Below are 20,109 nucleotides of genomic sequence, written 5' to 3'. Positions count from 1 at the left end.
GTTTTAATTTCCAAGGAATTTGGAGTCAATCTGTTAATTTGTTCTTTCACTGTTTTTTTCCAATAAATTTTAATTTTCTGCTTTGGTGCTAATCTGTCTGTTGTTTTTTTTTTTCTTTGCTTTTGAACAAATTGTTTTCTATATCAGCTTTTTACCAGCTACAGAACTTGTGTTCAAGAGATACCTCACCAGTCCCCTTATCACATTTACACACTTTTCCTGGTAGCCATGTCTATGTCAAAGCACCTTTCCTCAGCATGGGCAACCAGAAATGCAAAGTCTCTTGCCAGGGCATCTCGTGCTTTTCTACCTGATCCTGCTGAACTAAAAGAGACAAGAACAGGGACTATTGTAGAGGACCATCCTTATCATGACTTCCTGTGTCTTAAAACTGTAGTTTTACACCCTATTTTATGTATATACAAGTCCAGAAATGCCTCACATCTGAATGCAGTTCGGAAGGAACCACTTTTAGATGAAATCGATGAACCAAACGTAAGAGCAGGAACCATCATGCCCAGAGGACCTTTGCCTTTCTACTGAAATTCCTAACAAGCCTGGCAATTAATGACATTTCCAGGAGGAAAAATCAGGAACTGACTTCAGGGCAGCCAGTCATTTCACCTGAGGCATGAGAGAGCCACTGGACAGCTGAGTTATTTAGTTGGGGACATCCTTAAACTACTGCTGTGAAATTTAGAAATAAAAATTTCTACAATAAAACAACATTCCATTGAGGCTTTCTTTTTCCTTAGTTATAGTTAACAGTGATTAACTACACTGGCAATGGTGTGATATGAACTGCCTGCAATTTCCCACAAAAGGGAGATCTTGCTATGTTACCTGCCTCACTATTTCCACCTGCAGGGCCTGATCACATCAGATCAAGTCTGAGGGCACTTTCTGAAATTTCAGGTTCTCAGTGAAGTGTAGCAGGTCAGCTGCGTTTGTCAATAACCAAAGACACACTTTTGGCAACTTACTTTGCAGAAGCCTCTTAATACTCATATCTGTTATCAATTAAGCCATCACAAATTCACAGGTAATTTATATTTCTAAATATCTACAAAGACGTTCTACTGAAGTTCACACACAGCCAAGTTTATACAAGAATTACTAATTGGTTGCAAAGGTCATGCCTTTTGAATATATGCATATTGGAGGTGAAACCTGCTAAACTGGTGTTAGGCTCAGTGCTAAATTCAGATTAAATGGTGTTATATTGATTTGATAAGATGCTCAGATATGCTGAAACTTTAACTGAATGTATTAGAAGATGTTAATTCTACAGATACACCCTTAAAAGCAGTAGTTTAGTGATTTGAAACTGCTTTTTTGTACAGGTCTCTGCCAGTGTTCAAGAATGAGAAAGAGGTATTTTGGCACTGTTAATCTGAGACTGTGTGTTAATAAATATCTAAGGAGAGGTTCTTTCTTTTCCTTTCCAATACGGATGAGTGCCCTTTAAAAGCCAAAAGGGAATTGATGTAATCTATTGATTGCCATTTAAATGCCTTTATCAGCTAATTAGTGCAAAACGTAAAATGTTTCTGAGCAGAAACAAGCAACCACCATGAAAACACAGGAAGGCTCATTTGATTCTTGGACATACTGGAAGGAGAAATGCCCTTAATGTAGAGAGTCACCAACAAGTGGGAAGTGTGAACAGTGTGTGCTGTGGAACTGTTACAGCAGAGCGGCTGTGGCTGGAATGTGAGAGCAGAGTCACCCCCACAGCAGTGCCTGACCAGCAATGGTGGATCCAGTTAACCTACATAGCTGGGACAGCATCTACCTGGGAGACATTGCGATGTTCAGGGAAACCGCCAGGACTCTAAAATAGGTCACTGTCTGGAGTCTGCCCAGGTCTGAAGTGGCTGAAAGTCATTACCATCTGTTCATCTGAATTGAGGGACTGGTATCGCTCCAGTTTCAGGTATTCACAGGTATTTACACTGTAAAGGAGACCTTCAGAAATGATCCTATCTGGAAATGGGGTTGGCAGAAGGGGCCATGGCCTGAAGGCTCTAAAGGAGCTCCTTCCAGCACATGCAGACACCACGGTGGGGATCTGAAGCTCACTTATGTGTCATCCCTCTATAGTGCACCAGGAGGCAATTTTCCTTTCCTTAGGCACCTTTCACTGGCCAACAGCAGCCATTAAGATCAATATTTGACTAATATATTTGAGAAATATTTTAGCCTTACAGCTCTGCGAAAAGACAGTTACTGTTCTTGGTGCCTCTACAGAAATGCTGACCTCCTGCTCACAGCCAGGTAACTTCCCCCATCTCTAGGCAAGATTTATCTACACATGCCACAGCCAGAGTGTGCGTAGATAAGCACAGGGAACTGGTGTAAACAAGGACTGCACTAATTTCCTCATGCAGCTTTCCCTCAGTTAGAATTTCCTTTCTCACTGGGTAGATGACCCTGAACCACTCAGCCAACTGCTGCTTAATGGGCTAAATGCTGGGGGTAAATGGGTGCAGGAGGACACTTCCCTTACACACTGCATAAGGATCACCCTGTACCTGGAAGAACTCATGAGTTTTTCTGACCCAGAGCACTATCACTCCCACGGATGCTCCAGTAGCAATGAGAAAAGATATGCCAAGAGAGAACAAATCCCCCAAAACATAAAGAAGTGCAATCTGTGCTGCAGAACCCCAGAAGCCCAGAGTCCTCTAGGAGTTACATCAAGTTTCAGGCACCATTATCATCTTATTAAGTAACAAATAAAGACTGTACAATGCAGTATTTATGTTGACATACACATTTAATCTAGGGCAAAGCTTTTGCCCTTTTCAAATCAACTGAAGAAGATTTTAATTACAATTCCATGGCCGCAAAAGTTAATACAACTGAAATTATGTTGTGTGCCTTGAGAATGCTGAAGAGAGAGAAGCACCACTTAGGGCCCATTCTTCTTCCCACTTGGCCCATCCAGGCTCTCTCCACCCTACCAGGGCTCTGCTCTCCTCCATCCCCATCCGACTCCTCTCCTGGCCGGAAGGAGCTGACAGCTCCTGACAGATCACCCTCATTTACAGCCCTGCTTTCCGCAGCACCAGGAGAGTCACAGCTCATCTCAAGACTATCAACAGCACAACAAAGTATTCATACATTTACAAGACTTCGTATCCTTTCACACGAAACACTCATTCCTTTGATCTTTCCGTGAGAAGCCATTTCCTTGTTGTGTCAAACTATTAAGGAAATGAAGCAACACCCTTATACAATCCCTCTTGCTGTATTAACAGTAACAAGATACTCAAAAGAAGATACTTTTCCAAGAACAGTATAGTGACTATAAAGAACACCAGTATTTCTAATCAACTTGTACTACCTCTTCTGACAGGTCCACTCAACTAATATTTGTTGTGCAGATAATACTGCCTCAGGCTGATAATTAAATGGAATAAAATTTTTTACACACTAATGTCACCCTTACAAGGTCAGTGTTTATCTCACAGGATTTTAACACAAACAGAAGCCTTTGTAATGTACCAGCTATCACAGTTAATTAAGAACTACCGAGTATCTATTTTAATATAAAAACATTACATGTGGGTAAGGCAGAGTACAGAAGTTTCATAAAATACCTTTGAATTCACTTCCATCTTCACACCAGACATAGACATACATGTATGTGTGTGTGTGGTCATGCTTGGAAATTTTAAGTAAATCCAAGGAAACCCCAGTACTTATTCAAGGACCCCTCAGTATTTCATCAGCCTACAGCAGCAAGGGTGTTTTTGTCTGCCTCCTCCCTCCTGCTTGCACCTGGCCAGCATGCGTGACAGGCAGTAATTAGTCCTGCAGCACCGACCACTTTTCCATACAAAAAAATGTTGGTTTGAATGGCATCTGATTGGCACTGCTGAGAGAGAACCAAGAGCTCCCTGACGGGGCCGAGCATTTCAGTTTGACCTTGGAAGGCCAGAAAAAAGAGCTTTTCAGGGCAATGTTTTCAGAGGCATAAAAGTGGTCTGAGGTCATAGTTAGAGTTTTTAATGCCCCTCACCAAACTCTCTGCAGTTCAGTGTGGCTTAGCAAGAGGAGGAAGGAAGGATGATCTTAAATAAAAGTGTGCACCCCCTCTATTCCCAAATGTTGCCAACCCATCATTTCTTTAAGGTGCTCTGGGATGCAGAAGTTTTACCCCTGACTGCCTGACTCAGCCACAGCCAGACACTGGTGAGCAATGAAGACACAGCAACAACAATGGCAGCAATCAATGAACCAACAGAAATGAGCAGCAGCACATGCCTCCCATCCCCCTTCCATCCTGGCAAGTGAGCACCGATGTCGGATGGCATTACCGGCTGCCAGCTGGGCACGCACAGCAAGTAGGTCAAGAGCATCACTCCTCGTAAGAGTTTTCTCTGCTCTCTATTGTGCTAACGACTGCATTATTGCTCATCAGACCGAGGTCTGAAACTGGTGTTACAGAACCTTTCCTGTGGTAGCAGAGGTCAGGTTTTCCATCGTGAGGTGTTTCAGGTGGAGCAAAACCACTCATTTTTGCTAAAATGCATTTTGATATTAAAAATCTGCACTTAGGCCTGTCCTGATTGCACAAAGCAGCCTTTACCCGGACAGCTATTACAGCTGGGTAAAACCAAACAACTGAAAACCATAAATTAGGCATTTACAGTTTAGAAAAACACTAATGGAGATTGAACAGACTTACTCTAAAGAATTCTTTGGTTGAACCTGAATCCAAAGTGCCATAGGCTATTTCAGTTTGTTTAGCCAGGTCCTCTGCACTCTCTATGGGTGAAACCATCCTTTCCACCGTGAGGAAGGCAGCGAGATTAGCAGTGTAGGAAGAGATAATGATGAGAGTGAAGAACCACCAGACTCCTCCGACAATTCGCCCTGAGAGAGATCTACGGAAAAACACACATCATCAAATTGCTTTGAAGATACTACTTAATTTTTTTCTTTTTTATTGAAAAGAAATTCACATGCACAACCCCTTTGTCCAGATCTTCCAGGTATCTGTGAACCAGCTCCTGTGACTGTGACTGTGAGCCAGCTCCTGATAGCCTTCCTCAGGAGAGAAAACTTGGAGCCCATCTGGTCTTACCTAGTGAAAACCTCTTTTTCAGTGAAAACAAGGACAGTCAATTAAGAAATACTTAATTTGAGGCTTGGAGAGAATAAGCTCTCCTGACTTCCACAAACAATTTGCTGGAGAAGGCTTTTGCCAGAAGACTTTTGTCTTTTCCATGTGCCTTGTACTGGACTTGACTGCTGTGATGTGCTGGCATTGTGACTCTTTGGGGGCTGCCCAGCCTGGAGGACACAAATGCTGCACTGACCTCCAAAATGTCAGATACAGTAAACTGCACAAAGAAATCTCAGCAAACATGCAAAGGAATACACAAAAATGATCCAGCATCCTTCTCCCATTGCAACCAAGCAGGAATTACAGACTTAATCTGCATATTGAAGTGAGGAGAGAGGCTGATTTATGTTTTATGTTAATTAAAATTTGCATGTTGCACTGTTCCAAGTCAAGCATATTCTTGCTTTATAACCATCAGAGCAATGGAGAAGGAAACAGAAAAAAAATTTAATTGCATTTTGGTTTTGATGAGGTTTTTGTTTTAGCTTTTTAAAGGGATTCAGTAAGAACTAAAAAAAATGGCTAACTGCAAACATGTAATCACAAATGCCTAATAGTCAGGAGGTCTAGATCTTGTCAGTAAGAGATCTTGAAGCTCTACAGCAGCTGAACATCAGGCTCAAAGAATTTTTTCTGGGTTGAAGGACACCAGTGCCACATCACTCAGCTGGGTGGGGAATTTTACTGTCATGTACAGTGCTTGTTCTTCAAACACAGCATGTTGACCAACAATCATCTGAGGTGCTGAGAAAAGGCTATTTCATATTTTCCCTTAGCTCTGCTGATACCAGTGGAGGAAGAATCAATCCCAGACACATCTGTGGAACCTGGGTGCTGCAGTCCTCGGTTTGTGTGAAGAGAAGTAGAAAGCAAGAAAACTCTTACCTGTTTATTTGTTTCCTTCAAGCCCCTCAGTGCCATCCCCAGACAGTGGGTACAAGTTGTCCTACCAACAGATGGAGATAGGCAAAAAGCAAAAGTCTCACAATGTGCCCCCATCCCACCCACACAGGGGGCTTTGCTGGTAAACTGCCCAGTCTTGGCCAGAGCCTGAGATTGCCTGAGCCATTAAAAAAATGCCATTAAATTATTAAGAAAAGAAAGAAAGAAAGAAAGAAAATTATCCATCCAACATTAAAGAACATACCAGAGAAAAAAAATCACCAACACAATAAAAATAGAAAGATCAATCTGAAATAGGTGAGAGGAATGTGGAGGAAAACCACAGAAGTGGGGTACTACTGTTCTCCACTCTCCTCTGCCCAAGGAGCTGAAGCAGCAGCTTCTACCAAGAGGGCAGACCCAGGCAGGTTCCTCAGGGCACATGCACATCCACCAGATCACCCACAACTGGAGGAGGCTTCCCTGCCTTTACTGAGGGCCTCCCAAGAGGATAAAAGGCTTCCAAGTTTCAACTTGGGCTGTGCAGATGTTGTGCTTGCTAACAGAAGACTACTGAGTGGCTGCAAAGGGAATTTGCAGAATTATAAATACAGAATAAGTCAAGGACTCTCTCCACCTCTCTCTACATTCCTTGTAGGTTTCAAGTGAGTATCCTGGGATTTTACAAATGGCTCAAGTCCTTTCTGGCCAGCTCCCTTACCAGGCAGCGTCTTGGCTTTAGCTATTTAGTAAATACCCTACACATTGAATCAATCTCTTACATGGGCTGGCACAGTTTTAGCCAACTGCAAAGCACTGCCTGCTGAACTCACCACATAAGGCTTCCCTTGGAGCCAACGGAGAGAAAGAGAGGAGACAGACACACTTAGAAATAGATTTATCTCATTTGCTGTAGTCTAGGATAAATCTGAAGGTCTCCATCTGTCTCATGACTTCAGAGGGAACCAAGATGCCTCACTAAAAACCACAGTCTATTGCTTTCAGATGGCTACATCAGGTGAAATTCATCTCACTTTTGCTCCTTCCTTCAGTACGTACTTTCCATCTTCAGGGAAGACCTGGAGTTGAACTTTTCCCTGCACAAGGTGGACAATTTCAGAGCTAGACTGAGCAGAGTTTGGCTAGCAGGTACAGCAGATGAGACATCCACTTGCCTACAGCAGGACTAGCTCTGTCTGGAGCTTCCAGGTTCCCATAGCTCTCTTGCTTTAAGGTAGGCCTTGAAATAGGAAGATGAAAAAAAGATTTGCCAGGGCGTTTTGATGAATTCAGTGGAAGCACTGGGAATAAAACAGTATGTGTTCATTCTCCTTACAATTTCCCATTGGAAATTTCTTACTTGGACTGTTAGCTGCCCCTTCTGTTTGCAGAACAGATGGGCTGCTGGGACAGAGCTGTACAGAAGACAAGCATTTTTCCAAACCAGTGAAACTTCAAGCTCACACTGCTGCAACAAGAAAAAGTCTGTGCTGGGCTGCATTCTCAGACAGCATCCCACACACCGAGAAAGGTAAAAGTATCTCAGCCCAGAGATCCTGCAACCTGCATGGACCAAGTGAGGCAAAGGACAAAAGGGGAGAGCAGCCGAGGCAGGGGAAGGTGGGCATGGGGGGATCCCCTGACGGAGAAGGCACTTCCTCAGGAGCCCTACATGCAAGAGCAGGGTCTTGCTAGATGGGGAACAGAGCTGTTTCCAGAAGAGTTGAAGTCACTTGAAAGAAAACTGGATGTCACTACAGTTGTTTCTCCTGGAGTCTTCCCATGAGCACAGGAAGGAAGATTAAACAGCGGCTACTACAAAGCAGTCTGGGCTGACACAGCTGTCAATGGTGGTAGCACAGGGTGGGGCAAAAATAAAACTAAATAAACCACAGAGCTGACAGCGAAGAAAAGACAGACAGAACATTGAAGAACAAGAACACAGACAAGCATGGCCTGGCAGCCTCCTTGTTGAAAGGACCCCAGTTCCCCCAGGCCATCTGCTGATACGAAGACTCCTTATACCCACTGCAGGGGCTGGTGTAGAGGGATGCAGGAGAAAAAGGGTTAGTACATGAACACCAGGCTGGTAATCAGAGAATACCCATATAGTTTGGACTGTGAACCACAGAAATGCTTGTTCACTACTTAGATGATAATTATAGAAAAATCAATCACAGCTTTTAATACCAGCACCACTTTTTCTGATGAAGACATACCTGTCCACATGTGTAGTATTGTAATTTAAAAACAAAACAGCTAATGCTTTATCCCAACATGTAGTTTTCCAAATCACCTCAATAAACAGATACTTTATATGACATTATTTTAAAGTGAATTAGAGTGCTAACAAATGAGAGGATCAACACAGACCTGGGATAACAGAATTACAATTCAAAAGTCAAAACAAAGTCAGATGGTGTTTTCAAAAGTAAGTAAACAGGAAGAGTGCATACCTTGAGAGGAAATTTAAAAGGAAGCATGAAGTCAAATGAGAGCAAATTAGTAACAAGAGAAAAAAAAATATTCAAATTCACATTCAGTTTCCAGGAGAATAATACATTCAAACAAAACCTCGTTTGTCAATTTAGCTTGAATTTTGATTCTGCTCATGGCCATAAAACATATTTGATTTCCTACAGAACACAGAAATAATAAGCTTCTCACAACTACTCAATTTTTAATTGGGCTGTTTTGATCGATACAAGATGGTTGTTATACTGACAAATAACCCCGAACAACTTTGGTGCAAACTCTCCTAGTCTAGAAGCCCTTGCTATTCTGAGCACACATTACCTGGTACCCAGCAAGCTGCGGGCCCAGCCCCTCACTGCTCGCCCAGCCAGCCCTCGCCTCGGCTACAGAGACACAACACAGTCAGTCACAGCATCCAAAGCACAGGCTTGAGATGCTTCAATCACAGGAATGGCAGTGGGAGTTTCAGAAATCTCTAGTTACCCGGCTCTCATTGCTACTGTGAAAGTCCCACAAAGTCATTCCCATAGCCTTTAATAGGAGTCTCTCATGTCCTCTGCTGTTAAAAGGGGGACCTAGAAATATACCCTTGAAATGACAAACCTCTTGAGACAAGTTTTTAATGAACCCCTTGTCTTTCACCATCAGCAATTAATTAATCTAGCCTCTTTGTTTTACGTGAATAAAGAGCAAAATGAAAATAAATGATCTCATAGAGATTTCAAAGATACTTTCGCTCAAAAAAAGTGTTACAAATTTGACTGTGTTTTTTCCTTATTCCATTTTGCTGTACACATCTTACATAAAAGCAAGTTTAATAATCTACTTTTGATCCATCAAAAGTGAATTTTCAATGCTTTAGCTCACTATGCAGAAAACACAGCAGCCTTTGATAGCAGAACAAAACTGCTGAAATAAATGGTGATTCCATCAAGGGAGGCACTAACCCCCACCCTTTGGATGCTCTCTGATTCTGTTTGGATGACTCCTATTAAATACAGAGAGGAGAGTATAGGGATATATCCTCTGGAATATCCACACAGCATACTCACCGAGGATAGATCTAACTAGTCATTAGATGTCACAGCTGTTCCACACAAAGGCAGCTGAAAGAGCCTTTATCAGCAAGTACAAAAGTGATCTCTCCAGACTGCTTGTCGACATCTCTCTACAAGTGCTGTACGCTCTCATATAAGAAATTTATTCAGACAAATCTCACAATGGAAGAATGAAGCCCCTTCTAATGGCAATAAAATAGTATGAAACATTCATATAGTCAGTGTACTCTGAATGGCATAACCTTACAAAGATACGGATTAAGAATGGAATACTTGGGAATAGTCCCTTCTATGGAAAAGGAATTTGACATTTTAATCAACTTAAATCAACATATTGGTCAAAGGAACAGTGTTTCTGGAATTTAAACCAAGGTATTAAATTTTTCTTTTTTTTTTTCAGTAACAATGCATGTAACTAACTGAAATGTTATCATAGAAGATAAAATAACTGGACAATGTCTTCAAACGAGGGCCATATGTTAATACTGAGCTAATAGCTTCTGACGGACAGGTAAAATACAAGGTATACTGTTGTCTCTTTTCCTTATTGTAGGCACTTATCATGGTAGGATTGAAATAAAAACAGAGTATGTTCCTCTTATTATATAAGGTAAATGGCTGAACATGCCAAAGAGTCACATGAGAGCTTAACAAAAATCCTATGCACTTCTATTTAACTGTCAATAACCAGCTCTAGCGGAAACAGTGCGATGCCTGCAGCTTTCCATGTGATGTCCCAGTGCTTATTTCCCGGTCCTTTATATTGGGCACACACATGGTCAACAGCAATTTAAATGGTATCACTACTCATCCCCTTTAACAGCAAGCAGCAAGGCAAAGTTTAGTTTCAATGCAGAATTTAGGCAGAAACAGAAACAAGGAATGTAAACAGGAGGAACAGGCCAACAGCTGTAGCTACACAGGGAGGCAGCACACCCAGACACTGGGAACTGGGAAAACTCACACATGGCCACAGCACGTGTGTGTGTGTGTGTTATGGTGGGTACACATGCATCGGTCAGTAAGTTGGAAATACAACTGGTGCTGCCAAGACTTTTAAAACACAGGCATGACTTGCATCATACACCACCAGGCACACACCAGTAACTCCCAAAATCCTGGATCTCACTGCCATCAGGAGATTTGAATGTGCAATGACTCTGAATTTATATTACATTGTAACAGGTAAAATCATGATCTGTCCCATGAAACTTCATAGAAGTTTTGTCACTTGCTTCATTGAGGATACTCAAGACCCCCACCACTATATGAATCAGGAGAACCTGGCATCTTTTCAGTGATTTGGGTATTGAAAAAGGTAACCAACATGGAGATCAAAAAGGTGCATTTCCAATGTCAGTGCTTAGAGATCTGTCTCTCTTCCTCTAAATAGCAACCTTGTTAAATAGAAAAACTGCATCCTGTTTGCACTGAGCAGGTATTTGGAATAATTAAAATAACTGTAAATTGATTATTAGATTATTGTCATACAAAATATAATTAGTGCTCCATCACTAAGAAACTAGATAATTTTACTGCTTATCACAAGCACATCACCAAAGTATTTTGCCAGTGTAAATGTAGAAACATGATGTGCATTATTCAAAAAACATCTTTAGTATATGCATTGTTCAACCAGAGGGAATTTTTAAAATACTCCTTTAAAACAGAAATTAATTCCGTAGTAGTTAATAGCATTGGTCTCTGTTACATTTGAATTAATATCAAACAGACTTTACTACAGCCTTATCCAGAAAGACTGTCTTCGTGCATAAGAAATATCTTTATGGAAACTGGCAATGCTTATTAGACCATATTGACTATGAACAGAGGGACAACAGATTAGACTGGACTGAAATAACGATACAGATACAGGGCAGTAACACAGTACATACAGAGATCTGAACATATGCACAGTGGTGGTAAGCAAATTAGTAACAAATGAAAGGACGGCTCAAGAACAAAATTGGAGAAATTAGGCTCAAAAGAAATAAAAAGACTAGAAGGATCTTTGATGGGAGTGGAGATGCTTTAAAGTGCTGTTGCATGTGACTTTTAAAAATAAATAATTCTTTCTTTGCAAAGCAGAATGTGTTTAATGCACCAAGGAGATGACCGTAAAATGAGATATGCAGCAAAAACACGGTAGCCCTCCAAGCATTGCTGAAAACTGAAAACCCTATGCATTTTACAGCGTTAACATGGTGAATATAGTTTGGCAGAAATGCATAAATGGCATTATAAGCAATGCTACTCACTCTGGAGGTGAATGTTAGCAAGCATGGTGGCTTGATGATGATGATGCCGAACACTGAATGGACTCTCAAAATAAAAAATTTGGAATTTAAAAGAAATTTGAAAAAGTAACATATATGCACCATGGCATCAGAAAATGACCATAAAATGCAAAAAGGTGATGGAGTGATATGGAACAAACCTTGGAGAAATATCGCATCCTTGCTGCATAAAGGCACCCAGGGAAAACCAAAGGCTGTTAAATATTCCAAACTCATTTGGAGGGTCAGGAGGATTCTGAGGGTCACGTGGTTCTTCTGTGCTGTCTTCCAAGTGCCATTCATAAGGGCTGAATCTGCTGACTAGGAAAAGAACTACGCTGACGCCAATGTAAGCAAAGACTATACACATCCAAATCTCATAAGCCAAAGGATCCAGGAAAGAGAATACGCCCGGTTTAGATTTCTGAGGCTTCTTGATCATGATGGAGATGCCCAGGCTCATAAAGGGTTTGGAAAAGTCTATGACTTCTTCTCGCACCAATGTTATGGTGAGGGGGGCAACAGCTATATCTGCTCTCTGAAAAGGGAAAACAAACCCAGGTTAGTTCCAAATCACACACAAGAGAATCACAATCTAGAATGTCAGGCTAATGAATCAGATGATAAATTGCAAGAGAGAGTGGAAACATATTCTTTCCAGCCTATCTTGCAGTCACTAAAGTTAAGGACTACATGACATTATTAGAAAATTATTAACAAGAAAAATTACAAACAAATCTGTGCAAGGAGCTCATGACAGAGGCAGATATTTCTATTAAGTTAAAATGGATGAATAAATACTACACAAACTGGACAGTGAGATGGTAACTAAAACAATGTCATTTTCTAGTAATGGTCTGTATCTACCCATTTGTCTCAAAGACTTTGGGCAATTGTGTTTGTTATGTTTTAATTTTCTCTTTCCCATTCTTTCAGCAGGTTCTCTTGCCTTAGTCATTAGTCCAGGATCTTTAAAAGGAACCTGTGAGAAGTAATCGGTCACTGAATTTCAGCTGCATTTGGGTATTGCTACCAGTATACTCCTTTGAAACTCCACTGCAGTAAGGGACAGAAGAAGGTAAATAGTGGGGGTTAGGAACCAGACAGCCCAGTAAAGGACAGTAACACACATTTGTGATTCCCTGAGGAGTAAACAGCTTGGGTAATCTGAGAAGAACGCAAAGCAGTATTTCTCAGCCTGATGTGTGCCCTCCTGTTTTACAGAACTTGCCTTTACAGCCCTGTACCACAGACTGTGCTCTGGGGCTGTGACATCTGGAAGCAAAATGGCATTATTGCATCTGTCATTCACCAGCACATGGTATACCCTGAACCAATACCTTGCCCTTCAATCAATATATCTTTGGTGGATTCCATGGCAGGGTAGGAATGTGAAAACAAATTAGTTTCCTTTAAAACTAACATTCCAAAATAGATTTTGAACATATTTAACTGTATCTGTAAGTCTCTGCAAGAAAGATTCAAGTCATGCTGTATAAATAACCTAGCCTTGATCCAGCCTCATGAGTACTCAAGCAGGTGTCAGCATTTGCATCAGAGGGGAATAAAATGTTAAAAAAAACCACTTTTTCATTTAAAAATTACTGTTAGGAGAGTTTACATACCTACATACACCTTTTTTACTCTATTTTAAACACTACAACTATTCATGTTATTGATACTTTTAAAGATGGCCTTTCATTGGTAATTATGAACTTCTGAAAAAAAAAATTCTTAGGGAGAGCCTAACTTACCAGAACCTAACCCACTGTGCACCTTTTTTTAAACCTCATTTTCTTCTCACTTATTAACCATGTATCTCTTTCTGGTGGAAAAATAAAGCCTGGTTAAGTAGAAGTTTGAACAAAATTTAATAGGAAATGTTAATAAGAAGTGATTAAAATCTGTGCTATAAAATAATTGAATATGCCTTTATGTAAATCTGATGGTGATGTACGTGATTGTCATTATGTCTGGTTTGCTTCTCGTCCTACATAGTTAGTTTGGGTTTTCTTTTTAAGTTTAATAAGCAGAAATGGTGAAGGGTTCTCCTGAGGCTGATGTCAGTAGCACTGAGCAGCCATGCCCAGGGCACTGGTTGGGGGTTTGCAGATCGAGGCTCTGGCAGCCCTGTCGAATGAGCACTGGCCCTCCCCACAACAAGCCTCCCTCTGCAGGGCATGGTCTGCACTCACAACCTCTGGGTTTGCTCCAGCCAGTTAGGAATATCTCTTGGCAGCTTGTACTGGCATGTGCAACTACAAGGTACGTGCACAAGTTCACTGCTTGGAATAATCAGATAAACCATGCCTGTGCACCTAAGGAAGCCACTCGGAAATCATGGCCCTGGGTGCCCCCTCTCACAGCCCTGCTCAGCATCTTTAGACACTCATGTGTGCTGGGACACTGCCTTTCCCCTTGAGTGATGCTTTCCCTGAGGAGAAAACACACAGCTGATTTGTGGTCACTTAGTGCAAAAATCCAGCTTAACGTGGTTTGACTATAAAACCTGAAAATGCCTTTGGATGCCTGGGTGTTCACTGACTTTGCAGATGAATGTGTTCATCATCTAAGTAATGGAGAGACTGGGGAGGAACATGGGTAAAGTGAGGTAAAAGGACTGGATGATGTTGGAACTTATTTACTGAAGAATTCCCCCAAACATGTATTTGTCTTGTAGCTGCTGCTTGTTGAGCTGCTGATAAATATTAGATGTCTGCAGTCTGTATGAGACATACACAAAACACCAGTTCTAAATGTAGTCAGAGTCCATGGCTGGCTGGAAGAGTAAGCACTTTGACCATGGCCACTGTACTTCAGGTTGAACTAATGAGGTACTTAGAAATTAATCCTTATCAGAGAAAGTTTAATGGATAGGACCCTGCAGAGACTTAGCAAAGACTCCATGCGAATTGAAGCGTAGGTGGGAGGCAGGTGTCTTAGTGCCTGGCACTTCTGCACATGGACTGCCAGCCTTGGAACACCTCGCCAAGGAAGGAAAAGGCTGGTTCAGCTAGAAGAGCATTTAGTTTCTGGAGCATTTTCCTGGACTTGGAGAAATTTAATTCTCCCAAAGTAATATTTTAATTGCCAAAGTAGACACTGTGGAGCTCTTCCTAAATGCTGAAGCAGCGTGCAATAAAGTCTGTATCTCCTTCATGCCCAACTGAGTTCATGTAGGATGTTCCTGTGGGAATTTGAGGGGGATGAAGCTGCTGCTGTGCTGAAGCACAGACAAAAGTTCTTTAATAGCCTCACTGTTACCATGTCCTCACACATCATACAGTACAGATTGCTTTGTAAATAATTTCAAATTGTGTTTTAATATTACAAGAAAAACAAATATTTATCTGATACCTTGCAGTCTTCCTGCTTTCCTATTGTTCCTACCAGAGGCGTTTACTGTACTGGAAACACCAACAAACACTCCTATCCCTAAATGAACATGGCAGCAATTGGTTTCTGCACAGGGAACAAGCTTTGGTTCACATGCAGGTTCTTAGGAAACCATCAACAACCAGGGCACAGAAAATGGACCAGCCACAATCCAACCATGCCTGACTGCCCACCACTTCCCTGAATATTAGTTGCACTTGGGAGGTTAAAAACCAGTTTGCTCTTCACTTACTTATTTAGAGATATAGTATTTGAAATGGAGAGCTTATGGAGAGCCCTAAGCACCCTAAAGGATCATTAATAACTGCAGCACTGTTGAGAATTTCCCTTGCTGTTATGGCTGCAGATAAGCTGAACCCATACAAATTGAGCTCGATTAAAAGGAACACAACCAAAAACATGTCCCTCTCTGTGCAGAACTGGAGTGGGGTTTAAGAACCTCAACAACTAAGCTTTGCTAATCACTCATGACTAATGGTGTTTCAAACATCATCTTCACTGCATTTGAGCTGGGCAAGAAATGTCATGAATTCCTCTGAGGCTTGTTCTGTCTTTGCCTACTAGTGTGGGAGGGAGGGATTTAGAGAGGACATGCAGCACAGAGGCACTGCCCACTCTGCTCAAAGCTGACCCCAGGGAGCTGCAAACCTCAAGACTCTTATGGGGAAGGAGAAAAAAAAGCAAATGGAAATATCCTTCTACATGGAAAAAGAAAAATGATAAGATGTTCCACTTCTGTAATCCAAGAGGAGGGATGGAATTCTTCTGCTTAGAGCCCTACAGATGACTCTCCCTAACTTCAAAGCTCTGCACCAGAGGCAGCAAGAGATACAGGCTATGCTCCTGCCTGTATGTGCTTTGGGTCATTCCTGCTCACAGAACTGAACAACTCTTTTGCTTGTGTGTGGCTTTGCAAGAAGTGGCTCTGGGCTACAGTCACTTTGCAAGACCTTTGTATGATGGGAAGCAAAGCAGCACTCTGACTGTGCAGACTGAGGCAGAGGGACACTGCCTAATTTCCACTGGCAGCCAAACCTCTGGGAACCCCAAAAGTGCTGACTGCAGGTTCACTGTGGCACCAGAAGAGACTGTGCTGGAATGGCCACTGACTCTGAGCATGTTTTAAGACTTCTCAGTGTAGTCTGAGGTCTCCCAGTATCAGAAAAGAGTGTCAGATGGAACAAAACATAACCTGTGGCTTCTACTGGTAAAAGCCACTTTGTAAAGACAGTCCATGACTCCCAAGGATATTCAGGGTGGGATGAGAGGTCAGCTTTCGAGGGCAATGTGTTTTTAGCACATTAGCTTACACTTATTTAAAACCAACAGCTGATATCTGACTAGCAACATGCCACATTGAAGCCTTAATGTGTACTGGCTGAGCAGTGTAAAAAGGTATTAAGGTGTTAAAAGGGCACTTGGCCTTGTCTGCCACGGTTTGTTAATGTTAAGTCCATTTGTGCTTTATGGGGATGCCCACAGCTCTTCCTGACACACTACTGCCACTTGCAGATGGAGAAATAAAGGGTACATCTGCTTTTGGAGCTGTGGACATACGTGTGCCTCCTGTGCCTGTGCTCTGACCCAGGTCAACCGGAGTCTGGGACCACAGCAGGTGGCTCTGTGCCAGGGCTGCGATCCTGTCCCCCATGTGGCACTGCCACCACGGCTCAGCCTGGGCAGGCACCCACATCTGTCCATGTCTGCACAGGATGAGGGTCTGCCTGAGCTGCTGCCTTTGGGAACCTGCACCTGCACTACCCCCCTGCAGAAAGACCACTCGTGGCACAGTCAGGCTCTGCTGTGGACTGAGCACATGGGACATTTTGAGGAGAAGCAGGAATCGAATTACTCTGCTTTTCTGCTACAGTTCAAGGTCTGCCTATGCCATCTGCAGCATTTCTTCTGCTGCTGGGAGAGCCTGAGAGGCCAGCACCACACGAGGCTGGTTAGTCTGCAAGGGCAGGGAGATTTGTCAGTGGTTCCACTCTCACAGACTGCAGAGGCTGCTTTGTTCCAGGCACTGCCTGTCCTTTACATCCTTTACATCCCTGCTATCCCTCAGTGCTATTTTACATATTGAAACGTTTTTATAAAGACTTTTTAACCTGAGGAGAGTTTTAAAAGCTATAAGGTCTGGCTGCTCTTTTCATTCCCAAAGCATTTGTAGTTACAATTAAGATCTGTGTTAAACCTACTGTCAATTAGCCTGAGCGCTGTGAAAAGCACCAGGGCTGGGGAGGGATGGCTTTCCCTGGCTGAACAGGGAAGGAAGAACAGCAGCCTGCTTTAAAAGAGAAAGAAGAAATAAAAGCCACAGAAAGAGGTTGACCCTACAGTAGAGAAAAGACGACAGTCTAGTGCTCAGCAGCTGGTGGGTACAAAGCCCTGAGCACTGGCCTCATGGGGGCCTTGCCGAGGGAGGTGCCGCTGCTCCTCAGCCCCAAACAAGGGCACGTCCTCAGCCCCTGGGTCACTGGAGGACAGCACTTGCCTTGCTGCTGAGATTTAAATAGTGATTCAGTGTCCTGGTCTGAGAATGATTTAGCTACTTCTCTCTTCTGAAAAGTCCAGGAAAAAAGCTTTATCTATTTTCTATTTTTATTCTGTCAAAATTCTCCACTATGATTTAAAAATTCCTCTTAGTTTAAAAAATAATATTCCTTGTATTGGTAGCTTTTTCTGGTAGGATAAAGTCTTATTTGATACTATCAGAGTGAAAGAGCAAAATTAAGTTTTTTTCCAACCTGAAATGACACTTTTTGATTTATGAAAAATCAAATAAATTTCATTTTATGTCAAATTTCATTGTCATTATTCATTATTATTACTACTGCTAATATTACCAAGTTTTAAAAAAGTGCTAATAAACCACAAAACTCTGTTAGCTCCTCTCTAACAAGATTTTTGGGTTCTCCTGCCTGAAGCAAGGGCATTTGGGAATATCTGCTCAAGCAGAATTCCCTGCCTCCAGGGCTCCCATCCCTCTGTAACAAACTGCATTGGTACAGCCCCCTGCAAATCTGCAAGGAAAGGCCCAAGAGGGACAGCTGAGATTGTCCTTGACTTGAAGACCCTGCAGCACAGCAGACCTTTACACCCTCCAACCAGCCCTGATGTGGTAAGGGACAGGGGAGGGAAAATTTCTAATGGGAGGTATTTCAGTGAGGAAATGGCAATGTGTAACTCTCAGGACTGCCCTGGTTAGCCTGGTCAGTGCTGACATCTGGCTAGTCTTACACTGGAGGCAGGGCTGTGCTGGGCAGCACAGTGGCACAGCATCCCTGCCCCTCTGGGTACAGCTCAGAGCAGACTGAACCCTCTGCCACCCCACCCATCCCTCCTCTCCTTGCCACTCAGAGCCCTCCAACGCAGTGGTCAGGAGGCTGCATGTTCTCTCCTGGCTCTGTGCTGCATTCCACAGGAAGCAACAGTAACAACCAACTGGTACAAACCAAACATTAAATAGAGTTAATTAGGGGTTTGACATTAAAATGACAAGCCATTCACTTCCTATGACTGTCCTAAGAGCAATTTTAGAAAAGAGCTGTATGCATGGGGCTATGCAAAGCAGGGCACAGTATTCAAAAAGCTGGGAGAGACCCCCCCCAGCAGTGCCAGGTGGTGGTGAGGAGGCTGTTTGGTCAGGAACACACTGTATTTGACAAATGACTAGTCCCTGTTTATTACTTGAGACAAATGCAATCTAAAGGATTGTATTTCTGCCACAGCTCAGCTCAGCTGCTGGATAACTGGTACCAAAACCAATCAGGCCTCTTTTATCCCCCCAAGTCTGTCTTCCATACACGCTAATAAAGATACTTAAAATCTAATCTCCCTCTTGTCTTCCCAAAATGGAATCCAGAGAAGCCAAATTTGACAGTCATTTTGCCGACAAGGCTCACAGGGGCATTAGAGAAACGTACAGTTCTAGTTCCCTAATAGAGTTTTAAGCCCCTGAGAGATAAAGGAAAGTCAGTACGTAAATGAGGCGCTTGCTCCAAACAATTAGCCCTTCTAGAGCACTTCTCATCTTCAAATGCTTAGTGCACATCCTTGTGAGTGTGGTACACAGCCCCTGCTCAACAGATGGAGGAAGAGGCCAAGGGCATTTAATGATGTTTGCAAATAGAGCTGGGAAAGGTCTGGAGGGCTGGTGAGGCTTATACTCGGAGTTCAGGGGCTGTTTCCTCTGCTTACAGAAAGCCAGGTGGATTTCCATGCAGCTTGCCAGTCAGGAGTTTAGCTTGGCAGGCTGGGGAGCTGGCTCAGCAGAGCAAGGCTGTAGGAATTAACCTGGGCCTGCTCTCAAACCTCATGGGACAACTCTGACCTTTGAATAATTGAGCACTGCAGTGAAGAGACTTCAGTAACAGAGCTCAGAGTGTGAGTGCAGGAGCTGTTGGGGGTCAGGGAGGAAAACATTCCTCAATTTTTCATTAACGAGAAAACACAGATGAAAACTGTGCTCAGAATACAAAGGAACAGACCTTTTGGCAGGGGAAAATGAGAACAGTGGGGTGAGTTTGGGGTTGTTTTAAGCTATGGCCCGTGGTGCTGCGGAGCTGGTTTCTGCTGGTGTGGAAAGGTCACAAGGATGGCTGGCTGGGTCATGGGGATGTGGACAGGATGCCAAGGAGGCAGAGCTCTCCCAGAGAGGCTTGTCCCAAGGGGTTGTGGAAAAGGCAACTGCAGACAACCTATTTATCACAGAATGGTTTGGGCTGGAAGAGACCTTTAAAGAGCCTCTAGTCCAATCTCACTGCAACGAGCAGGGACATCTTCCAGGACATCAGGCTGCTCAGAGCCCTGTCCAGCCTGACCTTGAATGTTTCCAAGGATGGGGCATCCACTGCATCTCTCAGCAACCTGTGCCAGGTTCTTT

At 42.8% G+C, this 20,109-nt stretch overlaps 1 protein-coding gene across 4 annotated transcripts in view; it reads right to left on the bottom strand.

The window, feature by feature from the left end:
* GRIA3 (glutamate ionotropic receptor AMPA type subunit 3) overlaps nt 1-20,109 on the bottom strand; it is a 146,081-nt gene that overhangs the window by 32,505 nt on the left and 93,467 nt on the right. For all 4 annotated transcript variants that reach the window (XR_011699060.1, XM_071569624.1, XM_071569623.1 and 1 more), the window contains exons 11-12: nt 11,990-12,366; nt 4,697-4,895 (exon numbers count right to left, since the gene is read on the bottom strand). Coding sequence is in view for 3 of the 4 variants with exons in the window: in XM_071569624.1 (XP_071425725.1) it covers nt 4,697-4,895; nt 11,990-12,366 (576 nt within the window). In the remaining variant the exon portion in view is untranslated. The remainder of the gene's footprint in view (nt 1-4,696; nt 4,896-11,989; nt 12,367-20,109) is intronic.

This window comes from Pithys albifrons, chromosome 14 (assembly GCF_047495875.1).
Source record: "Pithys albifrons albifrons isolate INPA30051 chromosome 14, PitAlb_v1, whole genome shotgun sequence".
In the NCBI taxonomy this organism is placed as follows: Eukaryota; Metazoa; Chordata; class Aves; order Passeriformes; family Thamnophilidae; genus Pithys; species Pithys albifrons.
The sequence above is the reverse complement of the archived record's forward strand: the minus strand, read 5'-3'. Positions and strand labels throughout refer to the sequence as shown.